At 36.1% G+C, this 19,349-nt stretch overlaps 1 protein-coding gene across 1 annotated transcript; it reads right to left on the bottom strand.

The window, feature by feature from the left end:
- Nucleotides 1-1,589: 1,589 nt before the first annotated feature.
- LOC128168189 (RYamide receptor-like) lies at nt 1,590-12,683 on the bottom strand. Its single transcript, XM_052834366.1, has 4 exons — nt 12,533-12,683; nt 9,227-9,333; nt 6,759-7,556; nt 1,590-2,334 (listed from the first exon to the last, which is right to left on the bottom strand). Exons 3-4 carry the CDS (start codon nt 7,518-7,520, stop codon nt 1,897-1,899), a joined length of 1,200 nt encoding a protein of 399 aa, XP_052690326.1. The 5' UTR covers nt 7,521-7,556; nt 9,227-9,333; nt 12,533-12,683; the 3' UTR covers nt 1,590-1,896.
- Nucleotides 12,684-19,349: the final 6,666 nt, after the last annotated feature.

Genomic DNA, 19,349 nt, shown 5'->3' with positions numbered 1-19,349 from the left:
TTATATGCAATTGAATAGTGAACTGCGTTCTATAGAACGCAGTTCGCAATACAAAATTTAGTGCGATTTAATACTGAACGCAGTTCACTATTCAATCGCAGAAAATTTTGAACTGCGAACTGCGTTCTATAGAACGCAGTTCACTATTCAATTGCATATAAGGCAAGCGGGCCCCAAATATGAATTCTAAATTTTGAATTGCGAACTGCGTTCTATAGAACGCAGTTCACTATTCAATTGCATATAAGGCAAGCGGGCCCCAAATATGAATTCTAAATTTTGAATTGCGAACTGCGTTCTAGATAGAACGCAGTTCACTATATATTCAATTGCATATAAGGCAAGCGGGCCCCAAATATGAATTCTAAATTTTAACTTGCGAACTGCGTTCTATAGAACGCAGTTCACTATTCAATTGCATATAAGGCAAGCGGGCCCCAAATATGAATTCTAAATTTTGAATTGCGAACTGCGTTCTATAGAACGCAGTTCACTATTCAATTGCATATAAGGCAAGCGGGCCCCAAATGTGAATTCTCAATTTTGAATTGCGAACTGCGTTCTATAGAACGCAGTTCACTATTCAATCGCAGAAAATTTTGAACTGCGAACTGCGTTCTATAGAACGCAGTTCACTATTCAATTGCATATAAGGCAAGCGGGCCCCAAATATGAATTCTAAATTTTGAATTGCGAACTGCGTTCTATAGAACGCAGTTCACTATTCAATTGCATACTGTGGTTTCATCAATATTCGTTGAAAACCAATTTTCGTGGATTTCGTTTTTAAGTTTATCCATGAAATTAAATTTTCATTGAAGTGCAGTTTCTCCTATGAATTTGTATTGAAAGGATCATTGGCCACGAATTTACGTATCCTTGAACATATGACTTTCACTTTATCCACGAAAATTGATACCCTTGAATATTAATGAAACCACAGTATAAGGCAAGCGGGCCCCAAATATGAATTCTCAATTTTGAATTGCGAACTGCGTTCTATAGAACGCAGTTCACTATTCAATCGCACAAAATTTTGAATTGCGAACTGCGTTCTATAGAACGCAGTTCACTATTCAATTGCGAACTGCGTTCTAAAAACCGATTGCCCGATAATAGAACTGCGTAAGATATCATGAAGTATAATTCAATAAAATTTCAAGAGTTCTTACTGAAAAAAACAAAAAAAAACAGCAAAAGCCAATGATTGTCATTTTGTTCTAAAAATCTAGTGATAAAATAGCTAGAGACCTTTCATAGCTCAAAAAATATGTAGAAAAGGGGAGAAAGGGCGTGTTTTCATTTAGAAGGAGTCTATAGTATAAGAACGGTCTTCCTTATGGTGATATAATGTACCAATTTTTATTTTATTTTCACTGGGTGAATTTTACGCCAAACGACAGCGTCTTATCCGGTGTTGTTTTTTTTGTGGGGAAATACAATGCCCAGGGGGGGGGGGGATAGAAGGGTTCATTTCTTACATGAACAATCAACCTACAGATCCTTCGTCATGAATTCCACCAGCAAGTTTAGTCAGGGTTTGGAATGGTTAGTAGCGGAAACAATTGCACTGGACCTTTTTGTTCCTTAATAGTGTTTAATTGGGTTTAATTGTCTTACCACCTAACATCGGGATATATTTTCCTATTGTGTGGCGTTTTTAACTTAACTTAATGACTGTTGCATCTTTGGTAACCACCGACTTTCGTAACTGTAACATTCAGAAAGGATAAAGTATGTACAGAGTTTTCCTGGACATTGCAAGGTATTTTAAGTCCTGCGCTTGAGAGTTCAAGTTCACGTCATATATGTACAGAAATTAATTAATTGCCATTGACCAAGGAACTAAACATACAAATTTTTTTTTATTATAACAGTACACAATTTTATAAATGATTATAAAACAGATGGCACCGGGCTGTAAACATTTCCATTTTTCTTTATTTTGTCTCGGACAGATGAGCCGTCTTTTGACGTCATAGAAACTGACGTCTGCTTGTAGTATCTGGATAGGCTGCCCCCTACCGACGTATTCACTGTGTCCGTCCGCCGGAAGTGAGACAGCTCCACCTCGTCCGCCATTTTAACGTAACCGCACGTGAGGTGACTCAGTACCCTCCGGAACCCATTCCTGAATTTCGAGTTCATCCAACAGTAGATGAAGGGATTGTACATACAGTTGCTCATGGCGAGCCAGTGAAATGACATCCAGATGTAGTTCATGCCCTTGGTGTCGTAGATGGTGGGGTCGATGTCTCCGGCGATGTTGATGATGTTCAGAGGGAGCCAGCAGGTGGCGTAGATCACCACCACCACGATCATCATACGGATGATCTACAAAAGGAACAAAACAGAAGAAATAACTTATATGCCTATAAAATAATAATTGACACACATACAGATATCAGTGCATATTGGTCAACAGATAGCGTATTGTAAAGAACCAAAAACCTTTCACAGTTGTTATTTTTATGAATCTCAAAGTAATTACGATGCAACGACATTCAATTAGAGATAATGCTCTCATATTTAAAAGGAGCAAAACATGCAAAAATAATGAATAACCGATACAGCTATTCAATGAGTACGCATAGGCCCTTATTAACATATTGTAGTTTTGACGAGGCCATTCACAGATTTTATGTGTAAATTATGATGGATGAAGCTAAAATTTATTACGACAGAACGCAACTCTTAATCAGTCGGAGACAATTCTCTCGCCCGATTAACACATTTTTGTTCTGGCGACTCTTTATTCGCGCCTAATCTCAATCACAACTATGTTTTATTGTCCCTGTTATAACCTATGGTGTCATTACTTTCCCATCCCCTGTTATGGCAGGAGTTTGGATCACCCGTCCCTAGCTATCACCCAGCGTATCTACCCCACTTACTCAGGGCCGGCGGGATTGCGGTGATTTTATGACCCTTGTAATAATTTCCCCTGTACAGAACATCCAGACATGTTATGTAGGACTAAGCTGAGTCGGAATGGCCGATAGAAAGATAGACCTTAAATACATTATCGAAAGAGACTAGTTTTAGTGTTATTTTATGATTTAGGAAGGTAATTGTACCACAAATATCTGAATGAAATGTCGGTTGGCACTCATCAATTGACATTTAATGTTTCTGTTATTAAAAGTAAAAGTTTTATTTGTTTTTGATGACCATAGCCTCAGACTCGTGTTACGGAGAACAAGACTGGGCCGAACAAGACTTTGTAAACACTGTAGTAGCAGAATAGTATGTATAGCAAAGAATGCAGGCAGAAGTGAGGCAGAAGTGAGGCTAGGACTTGTCTGACTTTTCTTACACAAAGCTACACGTGAAGACAGTATCACTTAGATACTTTTAATTACTTTATTTTAAAAAACCGATTTTTTGTCCTGAGTTAATGAAAATGAAGTCCTAATTCTGGTTTCCTAAGCTCAGAAGTAGTCGTTTATACGTTACGTACACGCCGCAAACCCAAAAGGTACTAGTACGTTTTTTTTCTGTATGTTAAAACATTAATAATTGTCGGGCATTATATCGGGGGACATCTTCAGTTTTTGATATTGTTTGGTTGTATTTTTTGGTCATTTGATTTGGATCCATAGAGAAACATACTTTTTTCTGAAAATATTTTCATTATTATAATTGTTACCCATGCCTCTATCAATTAACTTTTATACATGTACTTTAGTTTAGCCTATACACTTCATAAATTCCACTATCTCTAGAAAATAATGATCATTTTCCTTATCGTATTATAATTTACGGTATGTAATTAAGACAGTTGTTTCTACAGTTGGTTATGTTATCTCCCTTTACGTAACGTGTTATTGTAATTGAAGAAATAACAATCCGAATACGACCCGTTATCTTGATTGCGAGTTTGAATGGTGATTTGGTCTAGGATAGGTTGGATTTTAACAGCTGAGACTGCCTAACCTGACCCTGTTACAGAGAATGATACAATTACTTACCATTTTCCGACATACCTATGTAATATATATAGCACCATCAATGAATTAAGTTTACGGCATAGTGCTAAACATCATTTTGTTTAACATACATGTAGGTGCAGGTGTTTATCAAGATCAGATTCAAATTAATTCATTTTAAACAATGTGGTGTTCCGATTTACAATCCTATGTCAATATACATGCATATTGATCTTCCGGACAATAATTGTTGTTTGGTTTCACTAGCCATTCCTTTACCGTATCCATTTTCAGGCTTCAATTCATTAACGGTTTTATTCAAACGTACGGAATCTCATGAACTTTCCTGATCTACCGCCTGAAATTGGCAGTTTTATGAGCAAACGTTATATTTATGTAGTGATTATCTTATAATGAGGTTTCCAGAACGCCGCCATTGACAGGATACATACTTTTCATTTCTTTAGTTGAATCATTTACTGTTCTGTTTGGGTTTTTGTCTTCCACATATTATATAAAATGACAAGAATGAGTTATGAAAAACAGCACGAGACTGGTCCTCAATTACTTCAGTTTCCTTATTAATACCCAAGGGAAAAAAAAGAGAGTGAGATAACAAAGAATTCCAATATCATTATTTATCTTCAATTAGTGAAATATTAGCTATTGTGTTTAGCATTCTGCCGGCCCTTTCAACCATTTAATTCGATCTCCTAATATTATAACATTAAATAAAAACATTTTGACGATGCTTGGGGTTGTGACTGTTTTCTTGTTTTTGTCTGTCTCCGAACAAAAAAGTTCTTGATGGATTTCGAATATAAAATCCTCGAAAATTGGAACAAACAAACAAACGGTTTTGAGACGTTTTTATATCGCCAATTGATTGGATAATTCTGTCTCTGCAAAACTTTGTCATAAGTAAGTCTCAATCAGTGTATCGTTGTTGGACTCGGCCATACATTGATAAAGATCGGCCATTATGTCGGCATAATACTCGGCCATATACCGTTATAAGGCTCGGTCATTATGCCGGCATAAGACTCGGCCATACATCGGTATAAGGATCGGCCATTCTGTCGGCATAATACTTGGCCATATACCGGTATAAGGCTCGGCCATAATGTCGGCACAAAACTCGGTCATAATATCACCGTTAGTCTCATTCATTGTATCGCAGAATGAGTGGATCACTATATATCTCAGCAGGACTCGGTAATTATTTATAGGTCTATGTAAGAATCTGTTGGTATATCTCCAAAAAAGTCATTCACGAATTCTCAAAAAAGTTCGGTCATCATTTCACGTTTTTTCATTGAGCAAAATGTTGTCACCATGACGTCATAAGACTTGTTCATATTTTTTCACCTTAATAATCGGTCATTAATCGGTAATAGAATCGGACATTTAATCGCCGATTGCTAACACTCTGTAACTCCCGTATTACTTTGGATTTTAATATTTGGAGCACAGTTGTTACTTGGACTTAACGAGGCCGAGTACAGAACGAGTACGCACGCTTTCGCGCAGCGTTTCATTTGTATTGTGACGTCATCTTTTTGCTTGTTTGACGCCATGGCGTGATAGTTTTATCTGCAGATATTCAGCGAAATTTGTTGAAAATGGCTCGTTTAATGCGTAAAATTAATGTTATATTGTGGAATAAACATAACTGCCTCGAAGTATAAGCTATATTTGGGCTCGGGTCGAAAAAGTGAAGAGGGTTCAGCAGGCCAAACCCTCTGCTACGTTTTCTTAACCCGCCTAAATATAGCTTAATTCATATATTTCAAGACAGTAACCATGTATTTTATATTAATGACCCTTAATATGTGATGTTATATATTTTTTCATTACTTAAATATGTCTGAAGGCTTTAATAATACTATAAAGATCACCTTTTCCGCCTTTGTCAAATAAAAAATAGCCATTATCTGACAAACCTGGGAAATTGGGCATACAAAAATCAACTTTGATAAGACCCCTGGATCAAACCAGGAGGTAAAAGGTTTTTTTTATTTGACCATTTGATGCCTTTTAGCAATAACTTTAATATGTAGAACAGAAAAAGAAATCCCTAGGGCAGAAGTTTAAAAAAATGTGCAAAATTGATACATTTCAAGCGAAATCCCATAGGGTCCTATGTTAAAGATTAACAAACTTTGAGATGACCCCCTAAACAAACGGTGTGGTAAATGTCTTATTTTTTAATCTTAAAATAATAATTATATCAGTAGAAATTCAGGTAAAAAATTTCATTAAAAAATCTAGGGCAGAACTAATTAGACCCGGCCTCGTTAACCCTGAAATGTCGGTGTTTGGTTACTCTGTCAATATAGGGTCAATAGAAGGGCAATCAATTTACAAATATTTTAAAGAAGTGATTTAAAGCAATTTGCATGCATTGATTAAAAATTTTCTTCGACTAATCTGGAGACATTTGCGATTAGTCTATAACGAGGGTGGGTTCAAATACATATATGTCTCTTTTTACAGCATATAGCACGTTTACAAATGTATAAAAATGGTTGAATGGTTATTCAGACAAAATTTTTGATTAATTGCATGTCGTACTTTTTCCATTAACTACCATATCAATAACGTGTGGTTTGAGCTTGGAAATTGTATGAATATTTATCGAGAGATTAAACCACGCTTTGTATCTTTACTGTATCATATGGGTCTTAATGATTTTATAATGATGCCGTGTCTTCTTCAAAACAGGTCCTCTCTCATTGAGTTAATAGGATATAAGAACTTGATAAGAAAATATCAACCCATGGAGCTTAAAACCTTGGCCTCAACAAACAATCAGAACCCCATACATACCTTTTTCTTGGACTCTGACATCCTCTGGTCACGTGATGATACTGCTTCACCGGGAGTCTTCTCGACCCACATAGCTACGATGATCCGACCATATGCACAGACGAAGATGACGAGTGGGATGAAGTATTGGAGAAGCATGATGGCCACCCCGTAGATGTACTCCAGCGTGGGGTCGTGCCACAGAATCTCCTCGCAGAACTCCGGGGCCGTGGACACGTTAACGTACGTGTGCGTCCTCGCCGTCATAGCGGTGGGAATACTGATCACAAAGGAAAACAACCAAATCACTGATATAACAATAAACGCCTGCATCTTTGTCATTTTAGCTCGAAATGGATAGATGATGGCGACGTATCGGTCGATGCTAATGGCGACGAGGGTAAGAGAACTGAGGAACACCGTGACGGACTGGAGGAATGTAACCACGGGACACATCGTCTCCCCGAACGGCCACTCATTGAGGATCAGGTTAGCGACGAAAGTGAACGGGATGCAGAAGACTGCCATGAAGATGTCACTGAGAGCGAGGCTGACGATGAAGAAATTCATCACCGTCCTCATTCGCCGGGCCCGAAACACAATGTAACAAACTGTGCCGTTACCGCCCACCGACAGTAGAATGGTAAATGAGTATGCAGTGATGATGATAGCCTGAACATATCCAGGAACTTTAAGAGGTTCGTACACAAAACCGTCTCCATCGTTGTCGGAGACATTGCCAATAACCGTACTGTTGGGTAATGATGCGTTTGAGTATTCCATTCTTTAAACGGAGAAGAGACAGTCAATTTTCATGATCTAAAATGTTAAGAAGAAAAGTTCATCAAAAGCAAAGTAATTAAAGAAAATTGTAATCATAATTATATGTTTTCACATTTTTTATTAGATGTGCTATTCGCACAATGCGTGTAGCGCAATGAATCTGCAGAAGTTTTACTTCCGGGTTTAGAATCGTAGCGGAGAAGGTGGTCTTTGAGTTGCAGAATGGATTGGACGTTGGAACCAGGAGCACAAGAAATACTCTTAAATCTGAGGTCCAGTGTAGAAGAACGTGTTCGCAAGACAAGGACCCCGTTTTGCTAAATGACCCGAAGGTCCAACCAAAAAAGCGTTGATATGAAGTGACAGGTGCTGCTTCAGTATATATACATGTAAAAAGTCTCGAAATAAGATCTTCCATTTAAAATACTCACATTTACACCGCGAAATGTAAGGTATCTAATTTAGAATATTTAACAAATAATAAGGTTTTTGTGAATCCTTACAAAGAAAATTGAAATAGTGAACTTTGTCTTCCTCTCCAACATGCTCTGGCTTTTATAACCAAATAGTATTAAAAAAAACCGCAAAGTATATACCACTGATGTCCCCCAGCTGTTGGATTTCATGTCTTGACTTATAAGTGTGACGAAAACTTTTTTATTAAGTCAGACTCTGATTGTTCACTTTACTTAATGCTGGATTTACTCAAGATGCTGTAGTATCAAGCCCTAATTACAATACATGGGGACTCAACTACGCTTGTCCTTTTAACATCGCGAGCTGGTCATTTAAAAACTCTATTGAAAAATCCCTAGAAAGATAAATGGAAAAGATATCTCCCCACACAGAGAGTCAAACGCTCTTAAGAAGATGCTTTTAAGAAATATTTTCTTTCTGAACGCTATATATTGATGTTTACAAGTGAGTCTCGTGATATTTTACATAACGCCGTACCACTCAGTATTGTATCGTATCACACCACACTAAGGCGATGATTATTTTTTTCCTATTAACTTATAGACTATCTTAATTTAAACTAACTCTTTGTGTTAAGTTACACATAATGTATTTGTTATAAGATATCGTTGATGTAGACTATGGTTATTAACATACCGAGTATTTTATTTTTGATACCCATGATTTGATCATCTAAATCTAAGTGAAAAAAGAACTGGACCGGGGTGATAGCCATACGGTGTCTTTTACAAAGATGGTACCTGCAGTGTATGCTAATAGTCATACCTGGAGTGGTGAATCCCCTTTTCTGAACTTATTTACATTCAAATCTAATTAATCCACTAAATGTTTAATTGCATGTTAGTCGATACTATTAACGTCATTTGGAATTTCCGGTTTACGGCAGTGTTTCCTATTGTCGTTAGCCGTAAATTAAACACTAGAAGCTGGCTGTCGCAATAATGGGACAAATATTTCCGACAAACAACGTCCTAATTTTCGGGTTTTTGGTTAAAACCCAGCGTCGTTGCCATCTAATAGAGGGGTAGGTCCCGAGTAAGTAGAGTTGTGTTCATTATTTGCTGCACGACATCGCAGATTACAAAAACTACAAATATCGCTCAGTTCAAAGTAAAAAACGGCATCAAGACTTTCATCATGTCTAGGGATATATTGAAAAATAGTCCTTATTGGTATTGTTTTACAATAATCTGAGCACCGATTAAGCCGCGACACACTATTTCACTTACCTTATACTCTAAGCATCCAATTTTGGCATCCAGGTTAACTGTTTGTAACGTCCAGAGGTGACTGAAGATGCTCACTCAATAAAGGTCGATGTCAGGCGAATTCTTTTCTAAAACCAATAAACAGTCAACATTATAATGTAAATAAGGATCTCCCCCTCCGGTGACCGGAATAGTTTGTCATTCACTTTATTCATTTGCATCATGTTTTTGTCCCCGCGGTGTTTTCCCGGTCCCGGCCGGATGGGGTTGACCGTTCTTGGTGCGACATTCACTGATCACTGTACAACGGTGTTCAAGACGGAGAAAATAAAATGTATTCCGCAAACATAAACATTTTAAAAAGATTAAAGAAAATAAGCGGTTTTATTTATCGACCATAACTTTGTTGATGAAATAGATTAGTGTAAACACAGTTCACGGGACAGTTATTGGTAATATAAGGCGGTGACTCGTCATGTGTAGAAATTCATTGAAAAAAGACCTTAATTTCTTTTTCATGTTTGCTCAAAATTTAAACCAATTTATGTCTACGTTTATAGAGACCTTGAAATTGTTTGGACAATTATTGGCCTAAGATTGGGATATGTTTGATTGCACATACAAACATAGCTTTATACTTGTGTCTTATTGGCAATTTAGATTTTCAATGCAAAAATAAAAATTGATTTTTAAGTGTCAGTATTAATATTGGCCCCGGTAGTAAAATAAGGGAAACATATGAAAACTGCACGCATGAGTTCACCATGAAACTTACAACTTAAATAAATTTATTTCATCGACTTAAATTAATTACAATAACAGGCATGTAATTGACTAAATATGTAATGAAATAAAATTCATTAAACGACAATGCAACACTCGGTTGGATTTTGTCGGCGGATATTGTGTTCACGTATTGAGGCCCTCCAGCAAATGTCGGAACAATTTAACTACACTGGTCAGATTTGAGTGACAGGTTACAAACATAACGTACCCAAAGTATTGATAAAGCCCTGATAGAAAACTGATACACAGTATCATGACTACATAAAGTACTATACCCATCATCCATAAAGTATTATACCATGCACACAATATACTTCACATCAGCAGGTACATGTATTTAGAATCTGCCTTACACTGTACACTACATATAGTGCAACATCACCTAACTAGTGTTAACTCTTATTTATTTTTGGATGTTTGGGTAAAATCGGGTAAAATGATTTAAGTATAACAACAATTGGTAGAGAAAGTCAATGACAGCACATGCGCGGATCCAGAAAATTTTTCCAGGGGGGGGGGTCCGAAGGATAATTGTGTTTGCCAGGGGGGGTCCGAGGCATATTTTCGCGATAATTTTACTATGTAAATTTAATAAATTTTCATTTTCCAGGGGGGGTCGGGACCCCCCCGACCCCCCCTCTAGATCCGCGCATGCAGCATACATATAATATATGTATGTCATTTTGGTCAATGTTTTAAGGTAAACAGCGACAGTGAATGTGTCTTGTAATCCTATTCCATCTTGTTTTGACGAACTGTTTGGGGGGTGGGGGGGGGTAGTTGTGGTTTTTTTTTTCTCAAATTTAATTCTTCATTAACATTACATAAATAGTGCCTTTTTGGGAGGGTAACAGTTGAAATAGACACCCCGAGAAAACCACTGTCAACCGATGCGAACAAATCTAATTTATGATATACGGCATCGCATACTAGGTCACTAGACATGGTGGGATACTTCTTCCGGCTGATCGGCTAAATGATTGATTGATGTGAAATTAACGCCCTCTCGAGATCATTTCACTTGACTGTCAATGATTGTTTTCATCGCTTTCTTTCGCCTTTTAAAGCATTCTTATACTTACGAAGTGTTCACAAGCATATACGGACTTTCATCATACTCTGTTTATTTTTACCAGGCAATTAGACCAAGAGCAGTACGCTACACAGGAGCTAGGAATATAAACATTAGCGTGTTTTTAGAAATTAAATCAGACGTGTAAGGGCCAGGTGACCTGAAAGATATAATCGTAGTTTAGTTCATCTCTTAACCTAATTATTTCATTTTTCAGCGTAGAAATGAAACTGAATCTTTGTCTATCTCGAAGCAGAATTTTTCCATTTGTCTATCTGATAAGGTTTCCAAAACTGAAACATGTACAAACTGCTGTAAATCTACCTTTAAATTGAAACTAACAAAAAAGTTATCTAGTTAAAACAAATTATACTTTATTATTCAGGCGAATCAGTATGAATAAAGTGCTAAAAAAAAATTATCATTTGTATTCTTGACGTAATGAATCTATTTTTTTTTTTTTTTTTTTTTTTTTTTTTGCAAAATACAGTTAAATCAAGTCTGTTACGGAGTAGGCCGTGAAATGTGTCATATTCTTTGCAACCTCCACATGTTCGTGCATACTATGGTTTTCTAATCTTGACAAGGTGAGCATGGTAATGAATAGAGATCTAGTGAGCAGTGTGACGTCATAAACCTACAGTGCAGAAATGACGAGCCACTGATTAATTAATCTGGACCGAGAGAAATATTACGAACCGGATTCGGGCTTTGATGCACTTATTAGAAGACAATCCAAGCGAACGTTGTCTATCGTGAGCTCTCATAAGATAAGTCGGGGGTGATGGCAAGTCCTCTGCCTCCGCAAGAGATCGCGAATATGAATCTAGTTTCTTTATTAGTAAAAAATCCCAGTCTTATTCATTTAGTGAGGGAAGTGGACCAGAATCAATAGATGAAAGTAGGTAAGTCCAACTTGATGGGGACAAATGACAATCTAATGAATTCGCCGTGGAGGGATAAAAGAATGATTGGCCACTAGATGGCACTAAATCCGTTTTGGGAAGCTTCCCCTCCGTTCCTTAATTTTTTACTGGAAAAGGTCTGCCTCCTAAATATCTAAAGCTCTTATGAAAGTACTAAAAACTATATCATAATTCAAATAGAAGTCTTAGACTATTGATTTCGTATAATTATTACTTCGCACCCTCTATGACCAGTTTGTTTTTAAGAGAATCGATGAGGACTATATTTAAAACAATAAGTAAAAAAGAAATGTTTGCGATAATTTCTGTGCACCACAGCTTGCTCAGAAAACCGACAATAGTTACAATACAGAATATCAATATACTTGTTCCTTTGCTTTCACGGGAGAAACTTTTGTGTGAAAAGAGAGACTTGAGTCACATATTAAAAACATTTACATCCATAAGTAATTATAAATAGTACAAGACGTACACGATGTTTTGCCATTGTGTCATTTTTAATCAAATACAATAAACTAAAAGAAATTGACAGATAAAATGTACCTCATTATGATGACGTATACTGCATCAAAAGCATCAATTGCACGAGCTGTAATCCTCACTGACTGATGTATGAGCGTACAAATAGCGCGCTATGTAGATTTCACCTCAGATAGGTGTCTATCAATGAACGATGTCTGGCAGTGAAACAGCACGCGAGTCTCCGCGCGGGAAGCTGAGGCATCGCCTGCTGATCTCCCGGACACCCAGCCAATAGATTCCGAGGGGCGGATACACGGACGGCCCCGGCGCAGAAGTACAATACATTCATCGGTAGAAATCTACTACATGTAGGCATTTTTTTAAAAGAATGCCACAGAAAAGAAAGTGGGTGTCTCGTTTTCTGCCAAACAAAATTCATGCCTGTGTTTTATTAGATATGTATATCTTCTTTCACACTGATAGCGATGGTTTATGTTATTTCTGAAAATTAACCGCAAATTTCCAATTCTTGTTAAGTGATAAAAATCCGTTCAAAGTCATCTTGGTTATCATGATAAATGCTTTTTGTTACAAAATATATTTTATTGAAGAAAATCAACGGGTAATAATGTAGAAGCAAAGTTATACAGCTAGACAATAATAAACAATAAACCACGGGTTTTTATTTGTTTATTTGGACCTTGATCAAAAACTAAAGTTATTAGATACAGTGTGTCCTTTAGTAAGATTTTTCTACACGTGTTTTCCTTATCTGTAGGTGGTATAGGTTCATAATATATCCTAAAGGAGGAATTCTCTCTACATAGTAAATACTACTGGTTTGTTCGCAATACTGTTCTTGTTGGTTTTTGCGTTGGCGTTGACATAGAAAATTTTGCAATCACAGCACAGATCAAATACACCAGTCTCCATTTCTTTTGACCATACCTATTTTTTGGGCCGGACTAGACGAATCTTGGCCTTGCTTTCAGTGGCCGGGTCTTTACCGGAAGCGAACAGCGGGGAAAGTAAGTGTAAGAATTGATAAACACAATCCAGAAACCCGGTGAATAGCAGACAATCGATTTATTACACAAGATTAACACAAAGCAACTCTGCACAATTGTTTGCAACTTATTAGTGTCACATAATTCTTCGTCGCGTTTTTCGGTCACGTCACATTACATCCATCTTAATTTTTAGTGAAAGTACATTTGTCAATAGATGTAGAATCAATGGTACGGAATTGGCTGTTAAAAATCCGTAAGTCGATAAATCTTTGAAATTACATGTACACTTGAGTAAATATTGCAAAACCACTGATAGTGTTTAAAAAAAAATATTTATTGTTTTAATAAAAAAACACATTTAAATTAGTTGCATTTTTATGGCTTAAAAGGGGTATAAAAGCAGCATACGAAATAATTGGCTGGTTTATAATACAGTGTCATTTAAGAAGAGAAACAACTATAATTTTCTTGTAATTTGGTACACCAAAGTGCATGACTTTATTTTGAAGGGCATGATCCATTTTTGACGTTTACAATTGCTTTGTTAAAGGTATTTCCAATGATCAACCTCAATCCTAGTTTTAATCGTCAAGTTATAATCGAGATACAGAGATATTTATAATTATCCCATTCCCAATTTTTTCTGTGTTTAGCGTCTACTTAAAAATCAAAAACCTATCTTTCTACCAGAAGAAAAAAATCCCACAAGAACAGAAAAACACACTTTTTTGTATATAGATGAAATTTATTATCATTATTTAAGTACATGTATTTTCTTCATACTGTCACAAAAATAAACCCATAAAAACCCGATCTTTGGCAGATACGGTAAAACAAAGCAGATTAGAATTCCTAGTAAATTTATTTTAAAAGATGAAAATTACATGTATAATTATTTATTTATTTATTTTGGTATTTGCACGTGGCTTTTTTTAATGCCTAAAACCAATCCGTCTGCTGACGTTAAAGAAAGAAAAAACTTGGAATGACGTTACGTGAATAGAGCTCAGAATATATTTTTGTTTACATATTGTATGTCGTAAATTCAGGATTAAAAACAAAACTAAATGGGACAAACACTAGAAACTGTTTATTTGTGTTCATAACGAAAGAGCAAATAAAAAACACCTGCTTAAAATAGAAATTTAAACAGTATTATTGACCAATGTAAACAAAAACAAGACACGAGCCTGAATCCAGCTTATAGCTTGACTACTGACATTCAAATTCTTAGTTGAGAATCAGATAGTCTTTATTGAAACATTGTAAACATTCAGAATGGAAAAATAAAATATGATAATTTTCAGCGAACCTTGAATAACGAAAACAGAGGCAAACCTGGGCATACAGAGGAAACGAAAGTCTTCATTGCAAAACTTTTCAATGTTCTTACAGTCACCATTTTGTACATGTAGAAATCTTTCTTGTATTTTTCTATTTTGACAAGACTATAGTTGAATTCATTCTTTAGGAGTATCCACATCAGTTATTGTAATTTTAAAATACAATTTTAATTCTAAAGTTTTCAAATTCTTTTAAATTTATGTATAAACAGCCTCGTTCTTATACTAGTATAAGGTTCTTCGCTCCCAAGTTGATGCAGAAACTGTATGTTAAGTTCTGTAAGCTGTATTGTTTAATCAGTCTCTTTAGGCTTTTTCATTTTTCCAAACTGGGAAAACGATAAGTCCCTGCCAATCATCTCAATTATCACGGTCATCGTAGGACCCACTCAGCTACTCTACATAATCCGCGCTACCAGATCTCATTCAAGATGTCACGGGGGTTCAGGCAGAATCTGATTCTTAGTTCGATAGAGACGTGTAATGCGTGGCTTTTCGACGTATGATAAATCAAGGCAGGTCGGGAGCATAATCTCCTCGACAAACATTGGAATTACTTTTGTTATTTTTCAACAGGGTATGATTAATGTCTTAATTAATAAAAAAAAATCCCTACTGATCTTTGGTTTTGTTTACATGATATTCAATTTTTGTGAAATGCAAAATACAATTTATCTTATCTTTAACTATTAAAAAAATCATTAAGTTGCAGTAAAGGGTATGCCTGACATTTGATATCAATCACATGACGAAATCAGTGTGTTTGCTTGCTATTTTCCATCTGAAAGAGAGACCAGCTTCACCCGTTTCAACGGCAGCGATATTTTAATCATTGGTCAATGTGTAGTTTTTCTTGTTCACACATTCCATGGGTAGCGTCAGAGTACAATAACAATTATTGAACCTTTCCGCCAGAGCTCGAAAAAAAACCCTCGAATATATTATTATCACCAGATGTAAGAATTTTATATAAAAATGGAGTCGCTTCCCGTTCGCTTCCGCAACTTAAAAAATAGTGCCAGAAACTAAATCAAAATAAATTTTATTTTATACGAATATATAATGATTTAATGATTCTTTTTCATTAGTACATATCAAATTGGTTATGTGATTGAACGTTTCACTTTATCTTACAAAAATGAATATAGTCAAAACGCATGATGACGTTTACATTTGTACTCATGGTGCATGAATTAGCTAAGTGTATTCACAGGAAATTTCAAATGCAAACATAAGGGGAAATACTGAATGTAAATATAACTTTATGATTATAATACACTCGAGGACGTTTTCCCATTTGTTCGAAAAGCCCGAGAAGCTCCGAGCTTTGTGTAATTATATTTTTTATGTTTAGCTTACAATGCATATTCCTCCTTGTAATTCTTCCTTATATTAAAACAAATACATGAACATTATTACAGCGGGCAAATGAAATAAACTCACACTTGTTACGCTAATATAATCATTATAATTCAGTCTTAAAACCAATCAGATGTGCTTAAATCGCTGCCAGAAAACTAATTGGTGTTATTCATTTCCTCCGTAGTATGTTTTATATATATATACTGAATTACTTTTGCCTCCACTGCGTACAGTTTAAGTCCAGAAATAACCATACACTTTGTTTTCAAAGAAACCCTTTATGAGTTATAATTGAATTTGACTGATTGAGAATAGGAACAAGGAATGATTCGATAAGCTCCTACCACATACGACTATTGTTCGCTTAACGCATATTAAATGTGTATTCGTGGCTTATATGGCCGTAGAGTTTCAGGAATCTGCACATTACTACTATATCGACCGCTGTCCGTGTTTCTCCTTTGTTTTCGTTTAAAGATTAGCACCCTTCTTAGGAAACACATCCTTTATGAAGCCGAGAACATAAAACATGAAGAGGCTTACACAAATTAGATCTTCTTCGCCTCTGTGAGAAAGGCTGAGTCTAAGGAGATAAGCACGGAAGTGAAGAAACTGTATTGACAGGCAGAAATAAGGTTAGGGACCTGTGTCTGATGTTGCCTTTTGCTTTAAACCCTTCATAAACTCTCGACATGCAATGCTACGACAAGTTCCAATGTGGGATCTGTTTTTCTTTTTGTTTTAAATTTTGCTATGTTTAATTAAAAATATAAAACAATTACTCCGTGTGTCTGTACATATCAGCGACATCTAAGACATTCATTTGATATACTTGACATATCAGATACTTACTCTCTAGATGTCCAGTGAAATGGAAAACTCACCCTTTCCCCTTGGACAGACACGAATCTAAATTGTTTCTTTTGTTCAATTATAAACATTTGTTTACTTCATTTTCTCTTAATACTCGAGGCAATATCTTGTTTTTCTACATCTGTGGATTTCCTATAGTAACTTTCAATTTCGTTAGGAGAAATTACATGCACCGCTTGATTTGCCAAAAGCTCTACTGCCCCCTGTACTGAGGTATTGTAATGGAGAGATCGCCTCGTCATCTGTACACCAACTGTTACAAGAGAAAATAATAAAAAGCACTCTCTTAGGATTTGTTATTCTAACTAAGAAAAAAATAACATCAATATTTTGTCAGTTGTTTGACAAATCAATTGAAGCTAAATGGGAAAGATTATAAATAAAATTCAACTGCACTTTTTTGGTTTTACGTACATGTAAATGGCGTACAGGGGAGGGGGGGGGGTATAAACGGTACACCTCTCTTGGTCTGGCTGCATTTAGTTGACCCTTTTATTTGAAACATAGGGACAACTGACCATCCGTACTCTCCGTGAAAGGTTCTCGTTGTTCCGGATGTGGACTGTCCCGAAGAAACTGTCAGGTGACAGACCAGTGTCGTCAGTATAACTCAATCTCACGTCTTTTTTGTCTTCCTTCGTTCTGTAAATGACCGATTTTCCAACATGAACTCATTCCAGGACTGATCCACAATGGAGATGGTAAACTTTCTATGCAATAATCCTCTGTCATAACTTTCATGTATCGTTTATGACACGTAGAAAATTATAGATACCAAGATATCTCTGATACAGTTATGTTCTAATCTATTCATAGGGTGAATCGATGGGAAAATTTCATAAATTAGAAAATTTGACATTACCATTTGGGAGACATAACATCAAGTAATTCTTAGCTAAAATCGAAATTGATACAACAGGGTTTATCTGATTTTGACATTTCATTTGGGAGACATAACATTAAGAAATTCTTTTTAAAAATCGAAATTGATATAACTTGAATATTATTGGGGTGTTTTAAAATACTAACTTAAGTTTAAATTTCATATCCAAATTCTAGGAGTGATGTGCATATCAATTAAAATATTGATAAATTTATGAAAATACTTGAATTATTCAAAATAAGACTTCATTTTAAAAAAACGTATGTAAATCACAGGCTTCACAAAACAAATATTGATAAACTACGTCAAATCAAATAAACAATTTTAAAGTCGTGAATAACACTAAACCGTGTGTCACGATGCCGAGCCCTGCTGCTCAAGGACTCCAATCAGGGTTCTACGCACGGACCTTCTGTAGAATTCGTCCTGGTCACAGTACCTCAGCCCCTTAAGGCAGTTCAGCCCCAGCGGAACCTTAAACTTTGCCTGCGCCCTCGTAGCGGTAAAGATGGGGACCAGAATAGCCGGTCCATTTCCGGATAACATGCTGTTCACCGTGACAGTGTTGTTATAGTTTACCCAGTGTCTGGTACACAAGGTCTCTGTCATGAACACAAGGACGATATGGGTCTCTTTCACAATGTCGTTAAATTTGTCTATATTTTTATCGTCGCTAAACAGCGTTATGTCGAGAATGTAGTCGGACATGATTTCCTCTACCTGACGCAGAAATGACGTCACTTCGGCAGTGTCGTCTGGGGCATGCAATATTAGAACTTTAAGAAGCATGTTTCTGTCAGAGAACTGTGTTTGATGAGCTGGTAAGAACTGCAATTTTATAGAGCTGACAGGAAGCTTTATACTGAATATCTGGAATATCCCCAATGATGACTCCCCCGTATTTTTAATATAAATCAGGAAGCAATCTAAATAGCTCCAGAGAGTTCAATTTGAAAATTTACATAGAAGAGAAAGGAATTAGACGAATTAGGAGAGATACGGAAGGATCTCAAAGTTTATTTCAGTCCAAAGATACTATTACTAAGTACATGTAGTAGTATAAATATCTGCGGAAGTTCACAAATCAATCTTTGGTTTTTTCATTCTTTAGATTATAATTTAGTCTTTTTAGGAATTGTTTGCGTGTAAACATCTCGATTTTTAGTCAATAAAATATGCAGGAAGACTAACAATTGATTAGGACAATTTATTTTAAAAAGCATCGTTGTTAAGGAACATTTTAGTAAGTGGCTCCAATGTTACCGGGGCATGCGCGGATCCAGAAAATTTTTACAGGGGGGGTCCGAAGGATAATTGTGTTTGCCAGGGGGGTCCGAGGCATATTTTCGCGATAATTTTACTATGTAAATTTAATAAATTTTCATTTTCCAGGGGGGATCGGGACCCCCCCCCCCCGACCCCCCCCC

The sequence above is a fragment of the Crassostrea angulata genome, chromosome 10 (genome assembly GCF_025612915.1).
Source record: "Crassostrea angulata isolate pt1a10 chromosome 10, ASM2561291v2, whole genome shotgun sequence".
NCBI lineage: Eukaryota > Metazoa > Mollusca > Bivalvia > Ostreida > Ostreidae > Magallana > Magallana angulata.
Note: the sequence above shows the minus strand (reverse complement) of the source record. Positions and strands in the feature narration are given on the sequence as shown.